General features: G+C 37.8%; 1 protein-coding gene across 1 annotated transcript in view; it reads right to left on the bottom strand.

Annotated features, from left to right (window-relative positions):
• hk2 (hexokinase 2) overlaps positions 1 to 19952 on the bottom strand; it is a 41254-nt gene extending 21302 nt beyond the window's left edge. The window contains exons 1-7 of the mRNA XM_023282887.3: positions 19674 to 19952; positions 12529 to 12691; positions 11304 to 11452; positions 7006 to 7125; positions 5291 to 5386; positions 3577 to 3676; positions 2040 to 2223 (exon numbers count right to left, since the gene is read on the bottom strand). Coding sequence (XP_023138655.2) covers positions 2040 to 2223; positions 3577 to 3676; positions 5291 to 5386; positions 7006 to 7125; positions 11304 to 11452; positions 12529 to 12691; positions 19674 to 19736 — 875 coding nt within the window. The 5' untranslated portion in view covers positions 19737 to 19952. The remainder of the gene's footprint in view (positions 1 to 2039; positions 2224 to 3576; positions 3677 to 5290; positions 5387 to 7005; positions 7126 to 11303; positions 11453 to 12528; positions 12692 to 19673) is intronic.
• Positions 19953 to 26334: the final 6382 nt, after the last annotated feature.

The following is a 26334-nucleotide window of genomic DNA, read 5'->3' as shown; positions in this document are numbered from 1 at the left end:
TGTGTGAAGCAGTGGTCTGAGGAGGCCAGTGAGGCTCTCCAAGACTGTTTTAACACCACAGACTGGGAGGTGCTGTGTGGGCCACATGGGCAGGACATTGACAGCCTAACAGACTGCATCACAGAATACATAAACTTCTGCATAGAAACCACTGTACCCACTAGGAGGGTACGGTGTTTCTCAAACAATAAGCCATGGGTGACTCCTGAGCTGAGAGCCTTGCTGCTGGAGAAAAGGAGGGCCTTTAAGTCTGGTGACAGAGAAGACCTGAAGAGGGTACAGGGGGACCTTAAAAGAAAGATCAGGGACTGCAAGGCCGTCTACAGGAGGAAATGGAGGACCAGCTGCTGAACAACAACACAAGAGAGGTCTGGAGAGGACTCCAGACCATATCAGGGAAGGGCAAGGGCAGAAAAGGGGAGCCTGAACCTGGGGACAGAGACTGGGCCAACCAGTTAAACCTGTTTTTCAACAGGTTTGATATTGGTCTCATCCCCTTCCCCTCCAGCCTGAGCCTTGTCCAGCCAGCCTCCAGCTCCTCCTGCCTGCTACCCTGCTACCCTGCTACCCTTTATTGCTACCAATAAAGTTTATCCTTATCCTTATTATTTACTATAGTGCAGCTGTTTCTATTTCCACTTAATATATGTTATTAGGTTCTACAACTACCTGAGAATTAGTGCTGGCCCGAATAGCAATTTCTGGGCTCTGGATATTCGGCTTCGATGAATGACGAATATTCATAACGTCTGACGATGGGGGTGCGGGTGGGGTGGACTAAAGACGTTTGGGCAAACTGGAAGCTCAGAGGAGCACATGAACTGAGTTTTAAAGCCCACTGATCACAATCATCAAGGTTCCTGAAAATTACCACTGAACTTGAAGGATGAGACTAAATAAAGTTCGTCTGTGGATGCACATACAAACACAAACTCTTTTGACCACCAAAGTCCTACAGTAAAGGCAGAGAAAAGTCAAAGATTTGACACTTAGAATTACCTCAGCTATGTTTCTATTTTTTTTTTCGACTCAATGTATCAGGGATGAGAATGACAAATGGAAAAAAACTCGGAAAAATGTCCCCCCCAATGCGCGTTGCAATGCGCGTTGCAGAAAGATGTCGGCGGCGGGATGGCCATCACGGCGGGCGGCCATCACAAGCCTCGGCTCGCGACGCGTCGACCGGCCGGCCGCTTGCCTACCCCCAATTTTCTCAACGGATTTACACGATTCACAAAAACTACACTTTCGGCGGAAAAAAACTCGGAATTCCACGGATCCGCGGAAAATTCTCATCCCTGATGTATACATCTAAATGAACTGTGGCCTCACAAAGCAATTCAAAATACAATACTAGAGATACATATTAAAGATACTACTCTTATTTACTGTCACTTACTTTAGTTAACTGGCACTTTGATACAAAAACAATTTACAAAGTTTACAAGCACAAAAACTGAAATAAGCACACAAACAGTTTGCAGGAAAAATAAACACATTATGAAGAACTGTGGAAGAAAAGAAATCAACAAGAACAACAATAAAACCTTAAACTAATCGAATTAACTGCGGTGAATTTTTCCTAATTTCTTAAATCTTGAAAAGGAAAATAAACACACCAGACTGATTCTCTGATGAATAATACAAACACAACTGGACACTCCGTGTCCACTTTTCTACAGAACAATACAGAGTTTAGAAGCTATTATTTACTACCCAATATAAGAACACAATGTCTGATAAAAAGAGAAACAGCTGTGGGTATGACAGGACAGTGCTGTCTCTGATGAAAATAATTTTGCGGCAATGTACATTACACTCAAATAATCAGCACCAAAGGTTTGCATTATGCAATAACAGGAACAGCCCATTAAATCAGAAGCAGGTCTGACACAGGGAGGCTTCTAAAGAAATACGAGTAATATACTGAAATAAAGTCATATCTCTTTCAAGCCTGCCTGTAGTTGTGTTAAACAAAGAAGCCACTGCTGAAAAATGTTTTATGTAATACCAGGTCAGATACGCTTAAAGACACTCACAGCTGCTTGCCAGGGTTTAGTGAGCCTGCATCAATTTCCCGGTCGATGTCGTTACGTAGGTCCTCCAAGGCACCATCGTCTCCAAATGCACCCCACTCCGTATTAACACACATCCGCCCCTCATCACCATCCAGCACCTCTAGGTTCCTCATCTGCTCCATGTAGCAGGCGTTGGTCCCCGTTCCTTAAAGGAAGCAACAATAGCAGGAAAATTACTTCTTATCCCCAGGACCCAGGTCGTCATGTCCAATCAACACTCACTTCATCCAACGACAAATTTTAACCTGCTTCAACACAATGAGAATTCAATGATCCAATTGCTAATCTCATGGTAACATGTTGCTTAATGGCATGACCAGCATTCAAGTACTTTGTACCAAGTGCACAATTAGGCAGGTTTGTGAGTACAACGTGACACATAATGAACCCTGATATGATCCATTATAAAGATAAGAGGTGGCCTTTAACAGCAAAATATGGACATCTGCTCCAATTTAGAACTATAACCACAGTAGCACATTATTAGTTTTTACACATTATACAAAAGATTTCTGTGTGGCATTTTAGTGCTGTGTGATGCAACATAAAATGTGTAAGCAGACTTTTAACTGCTTCCCCAACAAAATGTATTTTTGGATGGGTGTCCCGCGACACATAACTGTCACTGTTGACAAGTGGGCTGCTGGTATGTCACATTCTTGTAGTTGCACCAGAGAAAGAGAAAAATCTATAAATTTCATTTTAAATGAATTAAATAAGCATTTTTCCCAGTCAATCTACACTCAATAACTCATAATGACAAAGTGAAAACGTGTTTAGATTTTTTACAAATTCATTTACAATTAAAACAAAAGTGAAATGTCTCACTAGTGGTTCTTGATGTCCAAAGACGATTTCAATCTTTCAGTCCTAACATGCAGTGTAGATTGTGGAACGTTTGTTTACACATGTATGTCCCTCTCTAAACTATATCCAGTCAATTCAGTTTGCCATAGGGAAATAATCATAGCAAACAGAAGAAATTGGACCACATTTTTAGGACCACAACAAAAGGTATTTTGGTAAATAGAGGATTGAAAAACTGGATTTTTTACTTAGAAAAGATTTCTATGAACATGTTTTTACATTCTCACTATGAATGCGAAAATAATCTATTTAACATTAAATCTACAAGGGGGTCTGAATACTTTCTGAAGCAGTTGTACCTGTACCCATATTAGGGATTATGTAAACCAACAAATAGTGTTTAGCTGCACATACTCTATGTGGACAAGGGATGAATGAAAATAAAAGTTGAATACCTGTGTTGAGAAAAGGCACAAAGGCTCACTGGGTGGTTTAATGAGTACAGCTATTACACACCATCTGCCATAGCATTCACAGCTTCAACAATGGTATTTTTGACTCAACAAAAGTATAGATATATGCTGGGAAAATGACAGGCAGTCTACAAAGCATTTGTACTGTCATTCCATATGAGGGTACACCTGCTGACCCTTATGGTCATTTGATTTACATTTGGTTAAATTTGACTTACCCACAATGAGACCTATTTCACAGAGATGGTCATCATAGCCACACGTCATCATGGTTCCCACTGTGTCATTGATCACTGCCACAATGTCAATGTCAAAGTCCTGCAATGAAACACCATTACACACATTAAAACAAGACCTGGCTTTATTGAATTCACTCGTACTTGCATTAAAGTATGTAAAAAATAAAACATAAAAGCATAACATAAAAATTCTGGCCTTGTTTTTGATGTTAAAGATTTATTTCAGTGGAAAAAAAAATATAGTTTTGAATCATACCTTATATTGTTCCTAGTTAAAGTGAAAACATTTTGTTTTTGTAAAGATTTGCTACAAACATGTTTTTTTTTTTTAAACTGATGTTTCCTGGGTTTGACATGGGTTCTGCTACATTTGTTTGGCCATGTGGATTTTCTTCCAAATCTGTAGCTGGAATGATCATTGCTGCCTTTTTAAAGCAAATGGCAACAGCTCATCTAGTCGATACTCTGAGTCAACTGCACAAAATGCGTGCACACTACCTGTGCACGCACTTTGTCGCTTAATAGTCATTGAACCAAAATGCTTTTCTGGCAGAAAAATCTGCTGTTCTGAATTGACCTAACAAGTTTAAATATTTGGGCTAAGACCCTACAGTATTATTTATTATGTAAAGTTACCCAAGTAATTTAAATATTACACTTAAGACAGTAAAATATTACATGAAATACAAATTTACCTGATGGAAATCAATATTCTGGTTAAGATAACCATAATACAACAAATGTTATTATGTAAATACACCAGACTAATTAAATATTATGGTTGAGATTCGACATTATTAAAAATTATCTAGATTTACCAGACCAATATAAATAATAAGGCATGTTCTGAGAGAAAGTGAAGAAATGTTCGCTATGTGCCATTTGTATTAATCCACGTACTTTAGCTATAAAGGTAGTTACCAACAGACACAGTGACTGACTGCTGCAGTACTTCTGTGTGTTTGTGTTTTGTCTCTGACTGAGCACAAAATACAAAAAAAAAACAAAAACGGGTTAAGCACATTAAGCATATTCATAAAGCTCAAGGACACAAGCAATATTCAATTTGAAACACTTTCAACTTGCACAGATACATGTTTGAATGCATTTGTACGTTGTTGACAGCACATTCCCAGAGAAAAGAGAGTGGCAGACATCTTCTGTGATCAAGAACAAGTCAGGCTGGTGGCCTGCTTCTGTCCCCTTCTGTTGTTTTTACTATGTCCCAAACTACAGGCAATTTATTAATACAATTGGCAGAGTAGAAAGTGATCTACCATTAACATGATGTGCATGTTTCTTCTTGGTATGTGGGAATTCAGTCATTCTCCAATGGAACACTACAACAAAACATGTCCATGAGAAGTGACTGGTGGTTTACGCTGCATGTCAGTGAGAGCTGTCAGCAGTGTTTTTTAGCTCAGTTTAAAAAGTTCCCTCAGGCAGTTACTAGACAGGATCAGAGAAGCAAATCTCCAAACTGAGTTTGTCCTCTGTGCCCAAGACTGTGTTTTTCTGCTACCAAAATGACATCATAATTTTTGGCCTACATAAACAGATAGCATAGTTAATTAGTAGTTTTGTTACATTTATTTGCATTTCCTTTATGATGTGAGGTTTTTGCAAATTTGCATGTTTGGCAATATTTGAAAAAGTACATAATGTACCATGAAACTAGCATTTGTTTATTTACCCCTCGTTTTTTAATAGATTTCCTCAGGAGGCTGACCACATCTTTTCCCTCTACTCCACTTGACCTGAAGCCTTTAGTCCAAGACAGCAAAATACTCTGCAAAAAAGAAAATATACAGAGTCAGATTTCGAGTCATAAAAATCATAGAACACAGACTGTTGAGAATAGTTACACATCCTCATCAATAATATGACTGAGTGACTCAACCTAGGTAGATAATAAATTACTTACTATTTTACTGGGTGTCCAAAGTGAGGCACTGCAACTCACCCCTGGCTTTAATATTCCCTTAATGGGATACCATTATCCATAATTTAGATGTTGTCTCAAATCAAAATTCTTTTTCCAAAATGATACAAATGGCAATGAAACATTAAAACGGATTAAACCTGCAGGGTGAATTACCGTTGACATGACTGCGTCAAATTTATGAAAAGCAGAATCCGTGTAAACGGTAAAATCAGGAAAGCTGCTGATTTTATAGTACCATTCTTACACTATATATTGAGGGCAAAATCTCTGAATCTTCTGACTACGTTAACTTCAAGCTGGAAGCTCCACAGTCCCCAACAGAGAAGGTCCAATTGTGGAGAGAGTTTAAATGATCCAGAGCACTTCCACAAATGAAAGATGAAAGAATAAGGAAGTACCAGACTGTCTGGATTTGGCCAGTTACTCATTTTCGTTTTGGGGGCTCTGCTGGTTAGTAGAATCAATCAGAAATAAAATAATAACTGTTATTTAAGTGTCTAGTCCCCGATTTAATATGAGATGGCACACATCAATATAGAAATAACTGCGTGAGATACAGTCCTTTAAACACACAGTGCCCACATTGCAAGGGTTCAAAAGCAATTTTAACATGCTAAAGCACAGAACTTGAATAATAAAAATGTCTAACCATCCATATATTTATAGGCGGCACTGTATATTTGTTGCACAGCAAAGCGGGTTAGAGATAATGTATGTTGAAATAATAACTTAAGAGTGGTAGCAAGTGGTGAAGCGGTCACTGTCTGCTGTAAGTAAAAGCAAGTGATTTTAGAGGATCGCTAGTGACAATGAGTGCAACTTAACGCAATTAACCCAATTAACATTTAACAATGTTTCTAGAATGTAGTAACACCAAAAAAGTGCATAGAGGACGTAAAATAATCCACAGAGAGAGTTTGAAATTTACTATTGTCCCCAAAAAAAGCAACAATAACAACATGGACGGATAATACCAATATATGCTAGACAAACATCTGCTGCTAGACAAACATCATGAGGTTAAACTAAAACACCAGACTGCAGTTACCCAATATTATGGGCCAGCCACATAATATAGAAACACTCTGAGTCCAAGAGTGGAGCACAACAGCACAGTTTTAAAGAGCAGCTGGTGGGAGTTCACACCAAGCAGAGCAGCAACGAGGAGCGGAGGAATGAACTGCAGCAACTTACAGAGCAGAATATTATCGATCTGCTATGTAACACAGAACGTGAGTGGAAAATAAAAATACCACCGCATACACATGCCTACGCACACCTATGTACACAATCACACATACAGACACACCATCACACACACAGACACACAATCACACACAAATGTCAGGCGCACCGGTGCTAAAAATGAAAATGTTTCGCTGAGTTATGTTTGCACTCTGGAGCACTCTAAGCATTCAACTATTACTTGAAATGGATAAAATAACAATATCTGAGTCACTCACCTCATCCAACTTGGTCTGCTGACAGGGAAACGAGAAGGTGAAGCCCAGAGGAAGCTTTTTATCCTTTATACCCATCTTCTCCATAAAATTAGCCAGACAGTCAGCTATGTGGTCAAAGAACTACAGGAGAGAAAAGGTCACTTTTTTAATATTTAACAAAATTTAATTCATTGAATTTGATTGTGTGTGTGTGCATGTGTGCATGTGTGCATGCGTGCGTATGGATGCTCTCCATATCAAAGTTGTTATTGTTGTGTCCTTTGCATTACATTGTTAGCATATTACAGCTGTGGGGCTTTTTAATTCCCAGAGAAAATTGTTCTGAGAATGGTTAAGAATAAATACCTCCACACTACTAAAACTGGTCAGTGATAACTCCTTGAATTATCCATTCAATGTTTATGCCTCTGAAAGAACATCACACACAGGGAATGCAGGGTCTTACATGCTACTCCTTCACATTTTAGCTTTCAACAACAGGATTTTTGACAGAAACTGCACATTAAAATCTCAAAACACTGGCCAACATTTTGTTGCACGAAACAACACATTAAACTGGTTCTCATTCTAGATGGATCCCTCCACAAAAATATTTCTCTGTAACTATGTATTAAGATTATACCGTACTAAATGATTTCTAATGTACTGTGTCCTGCTGTGTTTCTGTAATGTCCATAGAAAGTAAGTGTGTGTGAATCTTGTCCTGCCATAACACAATTTACAGCTATTTTTTTTATATTTACTTATTATAATATTTAACCCACTGGACCTCAAAACCAACCAACAGGTTTGAATGCATGTTGTCTTTTTTTTTCAATTAAAAAAATTCCACAATTTATTAGTCAGAAACTGTACAACAGAAAGAATCAACTGAATTTTAGCTTCCCACCCTCCTCTCTTGAACAACTCATCTGTGACACGCAGTTTTGCCAGAACAATTCCTAAAATCTAAGCCTAAAATAATAATATTTCATCAAAATAATTGTAGTCTACTGGTCTTATTTAAAAATTTGCCAAAAATTTATCATTTGCACCAGATTCTATAGAAAAAAACCTGTGCTCCACAGAACCAGCATTACAACTTTGTCATATTTTGTCAATTTGAGTTCTTTCTCCTTCTAGTCATGCTTCCATATAGGTGCAGAACTTTATAAAGCAGTGAAAAATGAGTCCACTTAGACTGAGACTTACACTTTACTGTCCCTGTGGGGAAATTCTTTTCCACAGCAACATTCCGCTTGGTTTACATTGACAGGACTGCACAAAAACACACATTCCACAAAAACACTGTTCTACGTATAAGTGTCCTTTTCATTCTGGCCAGATCACCTTGGCCTTTTGTTTAGGGTTGCTATGATAGATGGGATCAGGCATTTGCCTAGTTGTGCTCATCTGCATCTCAGTGTTCTCTATCTATGTTGGTAGGGGGTGGGGGGTAAGGTATGTGTTCAGCGGGTGTGTCTTGTCCTGTTCTATTACGATTGTATTTCGAGTAATGTGAGTGTTGTTACTCCACCAAGGAACGCAGCGGAGGGGGTTGGGCGTGTGACGGATGGACGGTGGGATCTCAAAATTAATATCTGGATACCACCGTGGGAACCGAATATTCGGATATTCGGGTCGAGCCCTACAGGGAAGGTAAGAAATGACAAAAGGACCACCTCACTAGATTTTGGCAGTAATGTAGCTTATAGTCTGGACCCATGGATTTGTTAAAGATTTCTGTATCATTGCGAGATAGTGGCATGGCGTAACTGTAACTATGACAACAAGTGAACGCTACGTCAGCTGCCTGCTAACGATCACAATTACGATCCTGCTACAGAGCAACCACTGCGGACTTCTCCGGACTTATATGTTAGATATCATACGACTGAGCAGCCTTGGCAGAATATTACGCTTTCTGAGTGCTTTTCTTGTTTAATTCTGTGAGATTCAGGATGGGAAGATCAATTATTTTGGTGGTTATGCATACGAGTTTGGTTTTTTAGTAACAGTGAGCATGCAATTGCGTGACAGAAGCAAACAGACACCTGCAACTGCATGGGTTTGAAGGATTAAATATGTCCAGTTAGGTATAATACATTTTGTGGTCATAAGAAGACACTTTGATTGTTGTGTGTGTGCACAACTGGGCGGATCTAGCAGCTTTCCCTCCAGGAGCAAACAGCAATGTGTGTGTGAGTAACCTAATATAAGTGACCTGGGTACGCAACAGTAATTCATGCACAGGAGTATGAGTTTGAAAACGGCCGTTTCCTGCAGTAAATGACAATACATTTTTCAACATGTTTCAATGACCTATAAAATAATGCCTCACTTTACAGCTCAATAGTACATAATGTTCAAAGCATTGTAAAACAAAACCTAATTTGTAAGGGCAGTTTTTTGTATGCCTGTAAGAGCCAATGATATGGGTTTAATTGTTTATTGCAACATTACTAAAACTTCCAAACCAACCCTGTTTTGTATTTTTCATGAACGTACTTCAATTCAACCTTCTTACGGGAAATACAGAGTGAAACTTTGATTTTGATGACCAGTTTGCAGTTTTGATTTTCAAGGCTGAGCGGCATTATTCAGGTTGTCTTTGGTATACAGAGGAGTCGGAGCTCTCTTTAACTTAATGTTGATAAAGAATGGGCTCTCCCTCTCTCTTTGAAATGAATGACACAGTTACAAGCTACTACTGTTGAAGTACTGCTGTACTTTTTACTGAAGCAGTCTCATTTTCCTCACCATTTGCTGAGGCCTTCACAGGAGATGCTGGTGGTCGAGGCTAAGAGGAACACACTTTAAGTGCTGTGAATGTGAAGCTGCAGTGGACTCAGCAGGGGGCTTGTGTCGATAGTCCTTTTAGAATCAGTCACATTTGTCTGTTAGATGCGTTTAGCTTGTTGTGTAAGTGGAGATTATTAGTTTTTGAGATCTGATTTTGACATTCACACCTCATCCTCAGGGTGCCTGTTTTCAAATGCTGTACAGCCCGCCACTAAGCTAAATAGAAAATGTAATTTTTTAGCATATTTTGATGCCTCTGTGCTGATGACAGTTAAGGCCAGGGCCATTTTTTTAGGATGGTCAGTCAGCCTGTATGTACAGCTGTTCCCGTCTAATGAACATGATATCTAAAGAATATTTCAGGAACGCCTACACCTGGAGGGAATTTCTTCAAATTAGCTGATTTAGGTTCTATATTCTGAGCTGCCAGGTTAAAGATGTGTGAAGCAGGAGTGTCAAGGTATGTGTTTCACTAAAACGACTACTGTGGCCAAAATAATTCACAATACGACTGCAATTGATATAAAAAAAAATCTGTAAAAATGAAAATAAAAAATATAATAAAAATCATATCAATCAAATATATCATATTAATTTATATTTCAAATTCGTATTACTGTGTGTTTTCTGATTGTTCTGGCAAATTATTATATGAATATATAAAATAAATGGAAACATATATATACTATATATTGTTCCAATATTGTCGTGTTAAATAGATAGTTAGTGGTGCAGGATTATTTACTATTATCATATGTATGTTATTACCATGAGACCAATATTACATTTTTTAGATATCACACTAATCATCAATACCAATACTCTAGTGGGAAGAATCCACATTTTAGAATTTGTAGCTTCTTAGCAGAGTGAGTCCTCACCACATTTATTATACGAGTCTGGACAGATATGTATGTGAACTGAAACTTGACTGGTTGACAGAGACATACAAATGTAAGGTGGTAATTACATTTATCTATTTATTTTAATTCTATTAAAATATTTAATCTAAAACCAGCTAAGCTCTTTGCTTTCCAGTGTATGTTTTGTGTGTTTGTGTTTCACTAAACAGCTGCTCTACTGAGATACTCTTGTGAAATTACATCCTGTGAAGCGAACAGATAACGTTACTAATCAACATGACTCAACTATAATTGTTAAGTTAATTAATCAATGGTGTGACATGCTCTAAATGCACGCTAACAAACATACTGCATTCTTCCACCTGACAAAAACTTTGCTCTGTGTACTATGAGGGAGTGTAGGGAGAGCAACACACACTGTATGAGTACTACAAAATGACTAATGTTTATTTTATCATTATGTTGATTCTGCAGACTTCTTTGTAATAACTCTCCTTTGTGTTTGCTGCATCTTGTCAATGTGTGTGTTTCTACAGTGATACATCTACATCACAGCGTCTCTCTGACAGCACATGAGAGGCTACAGGCCACATGGTCTGTGTTTAGTTGTGTACCACACTTGTGTAGTGTACGGAGAGTGCAAATGCTTCCTACCTCAGACCCGCTGGCTCTCATGAGGTGTTCAGGAATGGCATAAATCTGATTTTCCATCTCTACCTTCCGCTCGCCATCAGCCATAACTTTGACCAGAAGAACTCGGAAGTTGGCTCCGCCAAGGTCGAGGGCCAGAAACTCACCTTGTTCTTTGAACAAAAATATATTTACACAAACATCAAATCTACAAAAAGTGAAAACAACCAGACTTCCTTCGTCATAAAATATTAGACAAGCATTTTTTTTTAATATTCTCATTGCTATTATATTTTTGCTAAGTCTGTTAATCACCACAATTGTGACTTAAAATTCAATCATTTATTGCCATAAAGAACTAAAGGGTTGACTGAGTTTTGCTTCAGTGCAGTCTACAAAAGCAAATATACAATGACATATTACACACAAGACATGACCTCAGAAAATTCCATGTTTTCTGAGACAGACAACATTTCATTCTGTCTGAGAACTTTCAACATTTACAAATACAGAAGGATGCATCAATACTGTCCATGCCCTTCAAGTGTGTGACTAAAATGAATGTACTTAAATGTTAATTGGGACAGAAGCAGGGCTGCTGACTAATGACTATTGTGAAGAAATCTTCCTCTTTTTTTCTGCCAGGTCACACACAGTAAATAAGCAGAAATAAGCAACAATTTTTCAGTCTGCTGGCCTCAGCCATGACCAAAGCAATAGGAGAGCTTCAGTGTTATGTCTAAAAAAATGCCCCTGTGGTGACTTCTATGAGTGCTGACCTATGCCATGCTTTGGACAGAATAACACTCAGAATCTTGTGTGGCTTTAATTTGTGTAAGTCTCTGTATTGTTCACATCTACTCTTCTTGATGTCGAGCTTCAATAAATGTTGCTGCTTAAGACATTTAGGGTCTCCTGAAGATTCTTCTACTCATAAAGCTATAGTAGAAATGCATTACTGACATGAAAAACCAAGAACCTATCAATTAAGGAAAATGTATTTAATGTAAAGACCTTTTTTTATGTGTCAAGCTTGGAGAGAAATTCTCAGAAATCCTTGTGAAAAGCTGTGCAATTTAAAAGCTAGTGTCACATAAATGGACTCTCTAAAGAATTAATCACCAGAAAGGAAGATCACAACATTCAAGCATGTCAAAGTTCTAGTAAAAACTGCAATTAAGCTTTCTCATGGTAGGTATTTTGAGACTCCTTAGTCATATGGACTGACGGGAAATGAAAAGGGTTTTACCTGTTCCATCAGGAGTGGATCGCACAAATGTGGGCAACATCTTGACAGCAGCCGTGGGGTTGGTGTCTCTGCACAATCCTTTGTCCATCTCTCGACGGAATCGTAATGACACATCCATCAAAGTCTCATCTGACAGCTGGAAATGGTGCAGGAATGTGTCCACCTAAACAGATATAGAAATGCAGAGTCATTAAATTTAGCCAACTAAGTACTTACATTAAAATTAGGCATCTGTCCTTTGAAAACTAGAACCTACAGTCAGATCCATAAATATTTGTACATTAACTTTCAGCGTTTGGGCTCTGTATACCACCACAGTGGATTTGAAATTAAACAAGATGTGCTTTACGTGCAGACTTTCACCTTAAAGTTGATCGTATTTATGCCCAAATCAAGTGAATGGTGTAGGAATTGCAACACATTTTATATGTGCTCTCAGCGTTCTAAAGGGACCAAAAGTAAATGAACAATTGGCTGCTCAGCTCTTCCATGACCAAGAAGTGTTTTTCTGCTGTTTCAGTATCACCTTGAAGCCTTTTCTGTGTTTTACACTTTCTTTTTCTTGGAAGTTAGAGAATCATTTCTACATTGTAGCTGCACTGTGCTCTTTTAATGTAACTTTTAAAAAAAAATAAAAAATTTTGACTATGGATGCTTAGTTATAAGATACCAACAAACATTTTGTCTGGCTCTAATATTTCTCAAACAAAAGATGATCTTTCACAAAAGCATCCCAAGGTCTATTCAAAATCGTGCAACAAAATCTAAGAGGTATGAAACCAGGCTACAAAAAACCATTAGACCAATGCTACTTAACAGAAGCTTTCACATGTCTATTCCAGTATTTGATGTGAACCATGGTCCCAAAGTCTGACCGTGTATCTATAATAATAATAATAATAACTTCATTTGTATAGCACCTTTCAGAAGAACATTCACAAAGTGCTTTAACAAGTAGAACATAAAAAATGATAAAAAAAATGTACAGAATGGATAGCTAATTAAAAGCTGGCTAAAAGGACGACATCACATCAGGGAGTTAGGAGAGAAGTTGAACAGAAAATAAAAATCTAGGTAACACAGTGAGTCAAACAGTGATGTAACGGTGTACCGCTGCTGCAGAATTATCAGTGCAGCTGCTATAATTTCACAAGGTCTGTTAATTTTTACTAAAAAACTGTACATGGCAACTTGAATTCTCTATATATGTTACTGGGGCTAACATTCGATAATACAGACTCACCCACATAAGCACAAATAAAGACAGACACCTAACCTATGAGATACGTTAATGTCACGGTCACGTTGTAGTGGAGTACAGGCCCGTTCAAATAGCAGAAAATGTCACTTTTGTGCTGCTTGTTAATGTTCTAATGAAGCAAAATGCGAAAACTAAGCAACAACGAACAACATTAGACAGGTGAGAAGCAATCTAATTAATCTTTTAAGCATTTCTATTAAATGTTTAATACAGTATTTAATTTCCTTGCTATTTTTCACTTCAGTACAATTTAGTACTTGTACAAAGCTGGAAGGTTGGAACTTTTTTGCAATCCAACAACTGTAAAATTCGACTTTTGGGGAGCTTCTACATTTTCAAATATCTATCTATCTATCTATCTATCTATCTATCTATCTATCTATCTATCTATCTATCTATCTATCTATCTATCTATCTATCTATCTATCTATCTATCTATCTATCTATCTATCTATCTATCTATCTATCTATCTATCTATCTATCTATCTATCCATGTTGTCCTATAATCCTACTTTGTGTTTATTACTGTCATAATATGTGGTGGTGGTACATGGACAGAGTTGCATCTAAAAATATTTCTTACATTTTGCCCCCCTCGTTAATGCTAATGGGCAGGACAAAGTACTAGTGACATTAATGACATTAAAATGTAATGCTCTTCAGTGCATCACCACCAACTATCATCTCAATAGTAAACAAAGTAGGATTTTCATTTTTTTGACATGAACAAAAACTGTTATATTGCACTAAATATACAAATAGTGTGTGATTTTACATGTAAATGAGGAAATATTTTACTGGAAATGTAATCAAAAACTATGAGGCCTGACTATAATGTATGTAGCGTTTGAACCTTACTCACACTCATCCAGCATCCAAACAGGGACTTTTGTACACCTGCATATTCATGCAGTTTTTTAATGAGGCAATAAAATGCACAAAGTCATGCATGTAAAGGTCAGGAGCCTCGGTTAATGTTCATCAAACATCCGAATGAGGAAACAATTTGAAGTCTGTAAAGCAAATAGGAGATAGGTTGAGCGATTCAGTAGCATTAACAGCTGTTATAGCTGTATGTTCTGCTAAACATGTTTATACTATCTCTTTCTATTTATGTTCAATTAAAATAATGAAGGGGACCATGAAAACCTCCATCTGATTTAAGCTATTTCTCCACTAATGTGCATAAATACAGGTCTGGCATCACAAGTTTACAGAGACATACAAAATAGCAAGCTGCTGAAAAAAGGGGAAACACAAATGTAACTGAATTACATTAAATATTGTTTTGTTTTTGTACGAATAAAAGATGTCATCTCTCTAATTTTTTAATTCTGATTTTTTTTTATTTTTAATTTCTAACTCTAACCCCCAATCTTATTCTTTAATTTTTAAACTGCCTAGTGCCTTTATTTGTTACATTGCTAATCGAGCTAATTATTCATTTAACTTATCATTTTTACTATTCATTTTAGTTGACTGATCTAACTTGTCTCCTATATCTTGTTTGTCTGTGTTGCATGTTTTAACTGTCAAAGTACTTTGTGAACACTGTTCTTAAGCGTGCTATATAAATAAAGTTAGTATTATTATTATTATATAAAAAGTTTTTATCAAAAATTACCCCATTACAGACTTCTAAACCTACCAAAAATAGTGACAGCGGACAGCGTTACAAAACCAGAAATTCAAAGCACAGGTATACTGTAGAGTTGGTATGAGCACCGAGTAAATGCCAGAATTCTGTAAACATGACAGTACTTTTTTGTTAACTACTGTACACACCCTAGGTGCTGGAGATAATGGGGACATGGGGAAAGTATAATTCTTGTGTGAGCTGGACGCAGCTCATAGCGTTAGTGGGCTATCATCATGTGTAACACAATATATGTGCAGTAAGTTTTTTAGTTTACTTTTTTGGAGGTATGAATTTATCAACTATCATAGATTTTAATGGTAATGGTACGGACTTAAAAAATTTCTGGTATTGCGATTTCTCCAGTATACTGTCCACAACAGTTCTTTATTGGCCCTGTACCATTTTGTTGTGTAAAATGTGTATATACACAATCATTTCAGACAATATTTAGCCACCTTCACCTTTTGCACACTTTATAGTATAGTGCCAAATTGTAGACTTAAACCCCTAAACCCTGGATTATAAAGCCCAAGTGCAAGAAGCCTCAGTAGTTCCACGGCTGGCAAAGGGACTTAAGGGTGTAAACTGTCCTGTAAAATAAAATTTCAGTTTCTATTTTCAAATAATTTGGCAAACAATTTTAAAAGCATGTTTAGACGCTACATATGAAGGAGCTGCGTTTTATAACAGCAAAACGAATGTGTATTTCTGAAACAATTGCCAATGTTTACCTCAAGGTTATTTTTCAGAGGCAACGTCTTTATTCATAATAGCATGTTGAGTGCTAGTAATCAGCCACACATGAACAGCAGTAAAGGTTACATGGGTGAATGGTAACATCACAAAACACAAAATTACATGTCTTCTCAGTGTTTCCTCTAGGATTTTTTCCTGCAGCGGCAGTAGGCTCCCGCTCCCCCGGCCCCACACCACCACACACCACCACCACACACAAATGAGTGGATACCAAAGGCATCACAGTTATCTGTAGTTTACCTTAGTACTAGCGAGTACTCGACACAGTGCAGGGCTGCTGTGAAGGTGGAGACATGCGGTGGCGGTGTATTTGCGACGATTAAAAAACAAAAAAATGTGCCGCCGCTGCAGAATGAATGTAGAGGAAACCCTGCTTCTATTCATTGTTTATTCATTGCCACACAGGACAAATGATTTCTAATTGAGCAAGTTGCCCAAGACTACCATCAGGAAAGTATAGAGTAAGATGTCACACAGTAGATAATTAAACAAAGGGTAAGACCAAATATATTCAGTACAACATAAGAGAACCAAACTGTGTGTAAAGGCCCTTTTTATATTATAAATGTCACTTGTCATCACAGGAAAAGTTCAAGTGTTATGTATAAAATATGTCTATTTTAAAAAATGAGTCAAAATAAAAGACTCTGTTGGCTTGCAATTCAAATGAAATGATGCAAGCATCTCAGTATGTGTAAATGGAGATATTACAACTTGAAAAGAAAGGTTCTTTTAAGTTCATACAAAACACAGATGACAACTGGCTACATTAGACCCTAATAATTATGAGTCTCTAGACTCTAGTAAACAGTAACATGATTGTTATTGACCTGCTGCAGCTAATTGAAGTTTTAGGATGGTTTGCCAACTCAGGATTTTTTGTAGCCAATCTAGAGACCAAATTACTACTCCACCCGGTGCCTCAGCAGAGCTCAGAACATCATCAAGGACAGTCTACATCCCAGGTCTCAGCTTTTTGATCTGTTGCCCTCTGGAAAGCGTTGCAGATGTATTACAGTGAGGACAAACAGACTTAAAAACAGTTTCTTTCCGAGAGCCATCACCACCCTGAACTCTCACATCTCACACCCAGCAAACAATATAGTGTATCTGTGCAATATACACCACTGTCTCATTCACTGTTATTTATACTCACTCCGTTATTTATACTGTATATATGTAAATAGACTGTTTTGCACTATCTTTAAGATTTCCTTGCACTGAAAAGGAGAAGCTCTGCAATCTCGTTATACATTGTATGACAATAAAGAATATTCTATTCTATTCTTCTAAAAAAAAGACTGTGCGCTGATCTGAGCGTTGGTTCATTTTGTAATTACTGACAAAATATTATCTCCGCCTACATGATGTGATGATATATTTCGACTAAACAGTGAGTGGACTGTTCAGGCAGTTCACTTGTTTGCTAAAAGTTAAAGGGCCAACATGAAGACTCTTTGTCCAGCAAAGTATTATTAAATACTGACATGTCTACCAGGCAAATAGCATAAATAATTAGGCTCTACTTCCATTAATAACAATGTCCCTTCAGAATTATTCTTCAATATATATTTTATTTATGATTATCATGTTTGTGTAGCCATTGTGTTCTGGATAATCAGAAGGGTGGGTATTCCGGCTCATGCATTAACCAGCCACCTCTGAAGCACAGATGTATGTGATAACATTTTTATTTCTTTTTAATAACACAGAAATAAAGTCATGAACTAGTTCACCCATGAAAAAAAATCTGTGGTTAACAGTTTCATTGTCAGGCAATGTGTTAACAATGAACCCTAGAATGTGGACAACATAATATCAAGAGATGCCCAATGTTGCTGTTACTGTCTCCTGTTAAATGTAGAGGAAATCTAAGGTTGCATGCTAAAATGAATGATGCAACACTGGTATTTTTCTATGTAACTGACTCATCAAAAAAAGAGCGTTTTCACAGCAGACATTTTGACATGTCATAATGCTGTGGTAATGAGATCGGGAAATTCCTGCCACGGTGCATGCTGCTTTACAACAGTGGGAAACTTAATGGAAAGCCATTTTTAACATTATTAACGACACACGTGCCTTTCATTCTGTAACAAGTCAAAATTTCCACTTTGTAAATGGTCTATCAATTGGATTAAATCCAATTTGGATATTGTGAATTCAAACTGAACTGAAATAGGAGCTCAATGCACATTACAAGCCCTGTTTAGGACACTGAGAACTGCTTCATTCTATTTATCTGTAATCAGTAACTGTCTGAAAACTGCACGCATGACTTTATGTTGGTTTAGACATGAAGGCCGAAAAGTGGGCATCTTGAGCAGCATAATTTGAAAAGAATATTTCTTTTGCTAATTGGTACTTTGAATTTCACAATGTCTAATCATGGTTAAGTATTGTGCTTATACAGCTTGCAAAGACTCCAGGCTGTCAGGACATCAAGTCCACATTTTTCCTAACAAAGGAGCTAGCTCTCATCCGCGAGTGAATTTGGTGCAGGTCGATGGCCTTCACTGCTGCATCTGTAATGCAAAACAGGGTAATGTGTGGCTTTCATTTTTGACATGAGGATTATGTTCCCGGAGATATGATGGATTTCTGGATGGCATGGCTAAAATCAGGACCGTGTGAGACAGTTTCACTATTAGCAGCAGCTTCTGGTACTGCTGCTGGCAAGATGAACAGTTACAAATCAGTAAGAGAATCAGCTCAAGGAGACACTTAGCTGTACATGTCTTCTTTTATTGTTTGCTAACACTGAAGTTTGTCAGCTCTCTCCCACCTCTCCCTTGTAAGACACGACTGATACCATCTGATCCCTGTGCATCGGTGTCTGGTACGACAAGCATTAATGCTCCTGGTAGCAAACTTTATGCTGGATAACTTTATAAAACATCCGTCACCCAACAAGATATTTGCCATGCTCTCAACTTGTTCTCCTCACACTACAAATTAAGTTACTGCTTATGTGTTCAAATCCTCGCCTGTTCCTGGTTTCTTTTGACATCTGGCAGGCTCAAAACTTTAAAGCTGTGGGCTTATTTCAGTATAAATTTACATTTTTGACCTTGTCAATGTAAAATCTACAGTTAGAATCCACATTTCACCAACCTGCAAGCTGTTCTTTTGTATACCAGTAAGATGTGCCCACTCTGAGCCAAAAGCAGCAAAATGGAATTCAGTCCAAGTTACTTTACTTCTCCCACATATGAAAATGTTTGCGTCTTACGTAATGTCATGTAAACTTTATTTTATTTTCCTTCTAACGTTTTTGGGCTCTTGTCTGAGTTCACAAGTGATGTTGAGTGAGAAGTGCCGCTGGAACCTCACTGTCCCTCCTACATGCTAGCAGTCTGCGACCTGTTTGACCCCACTTTTCACCCACTTTTCACGTCCTCGCAGGGTGTAGCACATTCAAATGTCACGTCGTGATACACCACGTCCCCACAACAACCCCAGCCGAGTGTTTTCCCAGCAGTACTCACCTTGTGTGCCTGGTCATCATGGAGTTCGGTGCAGTAGTTAGCCACCAGACCTGATGCTAACATTTTTATTTAGTGATTTGTGACGACTTTACGTGCTGTCCGTCCTCTGGCTTTACCGACTTGCAGAAAGTTTATCTACAAAAGCAGCTGGTCTGAATAATAAATATAAGAAATACTACTTTCACTCGAAGCTTGGTTTCTTGACTAAAACTCATGAACAACAACTTGGTAAAGACGGATCCGTACTGTAAGAAACTTCCAGCTTCCTGGTGTTGGTAGGTCGTTGACGTCATCCTGTATTGACGGCGCTGATTGGCTGCTAAGAAGGCGTCTCTTTTTTCCCCTCGCTGATGTCCATAGAAATAATCCAACAAGAGGACCAAATGGACCAAATAATTACAACCTTCTAAATTCCACTTTCACTCACATTCACAATTTCTCTGTGTGCTGTTTGGTATATTTGTTTGGCAGCTGTTTCTAGTAAGTTTGCAGATTCATCTGTTTTTCATACAAAGCACAGCACTGTGCAAAAGTTAGTTTTAGACACTTGAAACGTTTACAGTTGTATCCAGTACAAGACTACCATCAAAAATCTGATCGTCATAGGTTTGCGTCAGTCTGGGATTGCATTAAGAGACAAATAAAACAGGCTAAATCCACACAACCATGTCAAGTTCTCAGAGACACTAGGAACAACCTAGATCCCCTTCCTGTGCAAGCGTGTCTAGGGGACTTGGTGCCGTTTTAAAGCCAAATATTGATTTCACTTCATTTTGTCTGTTTGTCTCAATGATTGTTGTTTACTTCACTTTCTATGAAGGTCATACTGTTCTTGGTATTGTTTTTGAAAGCATCTTTGCATTACTTTTAGAAACTGCATGTTTTAGAATCTGAAGAAACAGTCTCACAGCATTACAGGCAGGACATTCCCCTTGATAAATGAGATTTACTTCTTCAAACATGTACAATGCAGCTGGGACAGCTTGAGACCACACTGTTTACTAGTTCCGGTTAACACAGTATCTGTGTAGTAATCTGTCATTGTCAAACTCATATGTACAAACTCTAAAAGCACAGCAGACCACCCATTGTGGTGACATGCAGTAGTTCAGGTGTCATATGAATTGCTGTTTATAGAATGAGCTTAAAGTTATGTTTAGCCACAGGAGGTGGCAGTAGCTCACAAGGAAACAAAACAGGCATATGCCCAGAGGGTAACTGAATTGTATAGGTCAGATGGAAAGATTAACTGCCTGCAGGAGTTGTGAAGAAAAAAAAATTCAAGGGTGCCTCTGAAGGGCAAAACTCTGGTTCTGGTTTAAAAAAAAATGATAATAATAATTTTTTTTAAATTTGAAGAAATTTTAACAGGAACAATCTGTTGCCATATAAATTGGTCTCACATGAGCCCATGAAGTTCTTAAATTACCCTTGATTTTAAATATTGGCTTGAAAACCTTTCACACACCAAAGTTTGTATACAGATTTGATGTCAGACACAATTCAGTGTTACATTTGTAATGCTAAAAATGTCAAAGTTTGCATTGCCAAGCCTAAAACAAATTAAACTCTCTGCTCAGTTATTTTTTATAAAATGCATGAGGCAAGAACACCTAAACTTAGCATGATTTCAATTACAATTTTGTTGTAAATATATGCCAAATTAGATAACGCTTAGTCAGAGATGGATGTGATGTGTCAGTTCAGGTTTCTAATTTTGCTTTCCATTCATGCACAGAGACATTTTTCCTACATAAAACTTGAAATGTGACACGTGCGAAAAAAATTTTAATTGCCCCCTGGGGACAAATAAAGTTTTCTGAATCTGAATCTGAAAACTAAAACTACTACTAATAATAATGGCATATATGTGTTGCTCTAGCTATGACATACCAGTTACACTACTTCCTGTACTACTATATTCAGTATCATATCATATTTTCACCTTATATTTTCTATTACATATTATATTATACTATATTTGTACATAATATAAATATATTGTGAGTTCAGTATAAGATGGCAGCATGTGCAGACACAGCGGCCCCTCTCTTTCCATGTTTAGTGACACTCTCCCCACGACCTCCCCTCTCTGCCCCCTGGACCGTAACACACCCATTTACACAAGGTCCCCGTCTCAGCTGTTTTTGGATATAAAGACTCATACATTCACTATCTGTTACACTATATCATAATATGCAGTCTGTCTTCATTTACTTAACCGTTTGCACTACATCTCAACAAACTGCTACAATACTTTCACTATTATCTATTATCACCTCAATAAGCTGTCACTATATTGCACTGCTGCCAGTTCATAGGTTGATTTTTATATATTTTATTTATTTTACTTTATTTCATTTATTTTGTATTTTGATCTGTTTTAAATGTATGGCTCTAATACAAAGGTGTGATGGTCCTCTGTATGTCCTGGATGTATAGAGAAATTGACAATAAAAATATGTCATTCTATTCTCTTCTCTACTGTATAACCATTATGATGATGCACTATACACTCTTGCATGTAAGATAGATTTTCTAGCAAAAGCTGTACAGTAAGGTGCAGGATTGCCTATGGATGTTGCATACAACTTTCTGTAGATTTAATACAAGTAGCAGTAGTTATAAGACCTTAGTGTGGCATTCGATAAAATCGACCACAAACTTTTATTACAAAGACTGGAACATTGTATTGGCATTAAAGGGACAGCACTGGACTGGTTTAAATCCTACTTATCAGACAGGTTCCAGTTTGTGCATGTCAACAATGACTCTTCTGAGCATACTAGGGTTAATCATGGAGTTCCCCAGGGTTCTGTCTTAGGACCAATACTGTTCACATTATACATGCTTCCCTGAGGCAATATTATTAGGAAGCACTGTATTAATTTCCGTTGTTACACTGATGACACTCAATTGTATTTATCTATGAAGCCAGATTAAACTAATCAGCTAGCCAGACTGCAAGATTGTCTTAAGGACATAAAGTCCTGGATGACCTATAATTTCCTACTACTAAATTCAGACAAGACTGAAATCATTGTGTTTGGTGCCAAACATCTTAGAAAATTGCTTTCAAAGCATATAGTTACTCTGGATGGAATTACATTGGCCTCCAGTACTACTGTGAGGAACCTCGGAGTTATCTTTGACCAGGACATGTCCTTTAACTCACACATAAAACAAATCTGTAGGACTTCCTTTTTCCACCTGAGAAATATTGTGAAGATCAGGAACATCCTGTCTCAGAGTGATGCAGAAAAACTAGTCCATGCATTTGTTACTTCTAGGCTTGACTACTGTAATTCCTTATTATCAGGTTGTCCCAATAGCTCTCTCAGACATCTACAGCTGATCCAAAATGCTGCAGCCAGAGTACTGACGGGAGTTAGCAAGAGAGATCATATTTCTCCTATACTGGTTTCTCTTCATTGGCTTCCTGTTAAATCTAGAATAGAATTCAAAATCCTTCTTCTGACATATAAAGCTCTTAACAACCAATCTCCATCATATCTTAAAGACCTGATAGTACCATATTATCCTAGCAGAACTCTTCGCTCTCAGACTGCAGGCTTACTTGTTGTTCCTAGAATCTCTAAAAGTAGAATGGGAGGCAGAGCCTTCAGTTATCAGGCACCTCTCCTGTGGAACCAGCTCCCAGTTTGGGTTTGGGAGGCGGACACCTTCTCTATTTTTAAGACCAGGCTTAAAACCTTCCTTTTTGACAAAGCTTATAGTTAGGGCTGACTGGGGGACCCCGAGGGGGTCTGCTGGCGTCTTCATTTGCACAACTGACTTCCCCTCTCGACGTCCTTTAGTTTGCCCCTAGTTATGCTGCTATAGGCCTAGGCTGCTGGGGAACCTCTCTTGATGCACTGAGCCCTTCTCTAACTACCTATGTATTTACTATATATACCATTATTGCATTGCACTCACTCTGTTTCTCCCTGAGTCCTTTCTCCGAGTGTCCGTGGTCCCAGAGCTGGATGCTTCAGATCTGTGGTTCTTCTCCCACAAACTGCCCATGTCTCCATCATGTCCACTGTGGGATGCTGCTGCTGACCTTCCTCCAGCCCACTGCTTCCAGCTGCCCATTTCCACCGATCTACTCTGCATCACCCTCACTATACTTGATTTGCTCATCTACATATTTTTGAATTTACCACCAGCTATATATGTAGTACATTTAATGCCAGAGCCGTACACCATAGCAGTAAATTATAATCAGTTTCCATGTTAGTTGTACTTTGTATGTATCATCTGTCTTACCATGCATGTATCACCACCTGTGGATGCCACCACCCCCACCACCACCTCTCTACCTCTACCCCTCTACCCCTCTACCTCTATCCCTCTACCTCTAACCCTCTATCTCTACCCCTCTACCTCTTCTGTCCCTCTCAACCCGCCCGGCCAGCAGGCAGATGGGTCCCCCCACATTAGTGCAGGGTTCTGCTCGAGGTTTTTTTCCCTGTTAAAAGGGTGTTTTCCTTGCCACTGTCGCCTTTTGGCTTGCTCTGGAGGTCAGGGATATGGGTTCTGTAAAGCGTCTTGAGACAATTTGACTGTAATTGGCGCTATATAAATAAAATTGAATTGAATTGAATTGAATAAGATTTTTTTCTTATTGAATCTGCTCCACTATTTGAGCAGCATGCCAGGAAGGGGATGTCTTATTATGTTCAAGATGTTCAGCTTCCTCCGTACAGCTAGCTTCAGGGTCCCCAGTGAATCCCTAAAACCAAGCCAGGTTTCCTGATATGCTTATTCAATGTATTAGAAGCTCTGGCTCTGATGTTGCAGTCTCAGCAGACTGAATATTGCAATGGCTCAAACTTTTTCCTACCTTTACTGCAGCCAGTAATGCATATCTAATACAATCCATTGTTCAGATGAACTCCAAGGACATTGGTTGTTTATGATTATTACCTGCTGTTTATTTCTATTCAGTTTTCACTTCACATTTGTTTGCCTGGCAACACAGTGGCTTAGCACAGTGGTTAACACTTTGACCTTGGATGGACTGGTTTGCCTGTTCTTGTGCAGCTACAATACCAAATTTTCCTTCTGGGTTTATAGTTTTTCTCAGTCGCTTTTGTACATTTCTTGAATCATCCTTGACATTTACAAGTGCATTTGCACTTCATACAAATAGCAAAACACCATGGGTTACTCTCTTGCTCAAAATCTTTAGTTTATCTCTCAAAAGTAAATATCTGTGTCAGTGAACATGTCAGTGCCATCAGAATGACGAGTCCTTGTGTCATTGTTTCTGGATAAGACAATCAAATTGCTTGGTCGTGTTGCCATTCTAAAAGTGTACTCTGGAGGGATGTTCTGATGTAAACTATGGTTAAAGTTTTGGTGACAATTATTGTAAATTGTAAGTTACAAGATTCACATTTATGCTTTTACTGTTTGTATTATAATTTGTTGACAGACCATATCATTGCGATACAGACAGGAAAACAGCGCTGCATAGCACAAAGAAAAAAAGCAAAAAAGCAAAAGTAGAAATGTGAATATAGGACAATCTCCTTAGGGAAAACTGTACATGCAGTGCTGTAGGAATTACAGTGCAGCCTTCCTACACTTCCTGACGTTTCTGTCTGTTGAGCCACAAATTCTCATCCACATCATGAATATCTTTTCTTGCATCTTTGAGCAATTTCAGAAAACCCTAACCCTTCACACATTTCCCTTCGTAAGAGAAAGTCAGGATTCACCTGAATTTACCAATTCAGGACAGATTTAGAAAAAAAGTCTAATGGAAATGCATAGAAATATCCTTGACATATTATGACAACTTGTTCAGTCATTTTGCATGTAAAGACTTACGCGATGAACTAATGCCTAAATGTTGTGGGGGTGAGACTATTCAACAGAGACCCATTATAATGCATTTTGATCAACATGACATAAGCAGTTGATAATGTAGGAAACAGCAGAGAATTATACACAGTCATTTACATGGATGTACCAAAGCATTTGCAACCTGTTCAAAGAAATGAGAAACTGCTTTTTTGATGTGCACAAGTGATGTGAAGATTGAACAAGTAGTTTTGAGAATTTCAATTCTGATCTGAGAAATGTACCAAAGCGACTGAGAAAAACTGTAACAGTGACAAAAGACAATAAGACATTGCTTTAGAGATGTTGATGATAAATCTTAAACATTTATATGTTTTTGCCATTTTTACTAAAAATTCCATGTCCAAAATTATTCATTCATCATTTAAACCAGGGGTGTCAAACTCGTTTTAGTTCAGGGGACACATTAAACCCAATTTGATCTCAAGTGGGCTGGACCAGTAAAATCACAGCAAAATAACATAAACAACTAATAATTCCCTTTGTTTTAATGCAAAAAAGAATGTCCTGAAAATGTTAACATTTAATGAACTAAGAGAAATAAATGAAATTCCAACAATATTATGCCTCAATTTATTATTTACACATTACAACTTACAGATCACAGTTTATCTACAAAATATAAAACATTCAGTCACAGCTATCTGGAACTGAACAATACAGTATTTTAATTCTATGAAGAAAATGACTTGTCATGCTCTAGAAATTATGTAAGTTCATGTTTTTTCTGTAATTTTTTCACTTTGCAAAGTCAACCAGCTTAGACCCTCTGGGGGGCCGGTTTTGGCCC

Source organism: Amphiprion ocellaris, chromosome 6 (genome assembly GCF_022539595.1).
Source record: "Amphiprion ocellaris isolate individual 3 ecotype Okinawa chromosome 6, ASM2253959v1, whole genome shotgun sequence".
Classification (NCBI taxonomy): Eukaryota; Metazoa; Chordata; class Actinopteri; family Pomacentridae; genus Amphiprion; species Amphiprion ocellaris.
The sequence above is the reverse complement of the archived record's forward strand: the minus strand, read 5'-3'. Positions and strand labels throughout refer to the sequence as shown.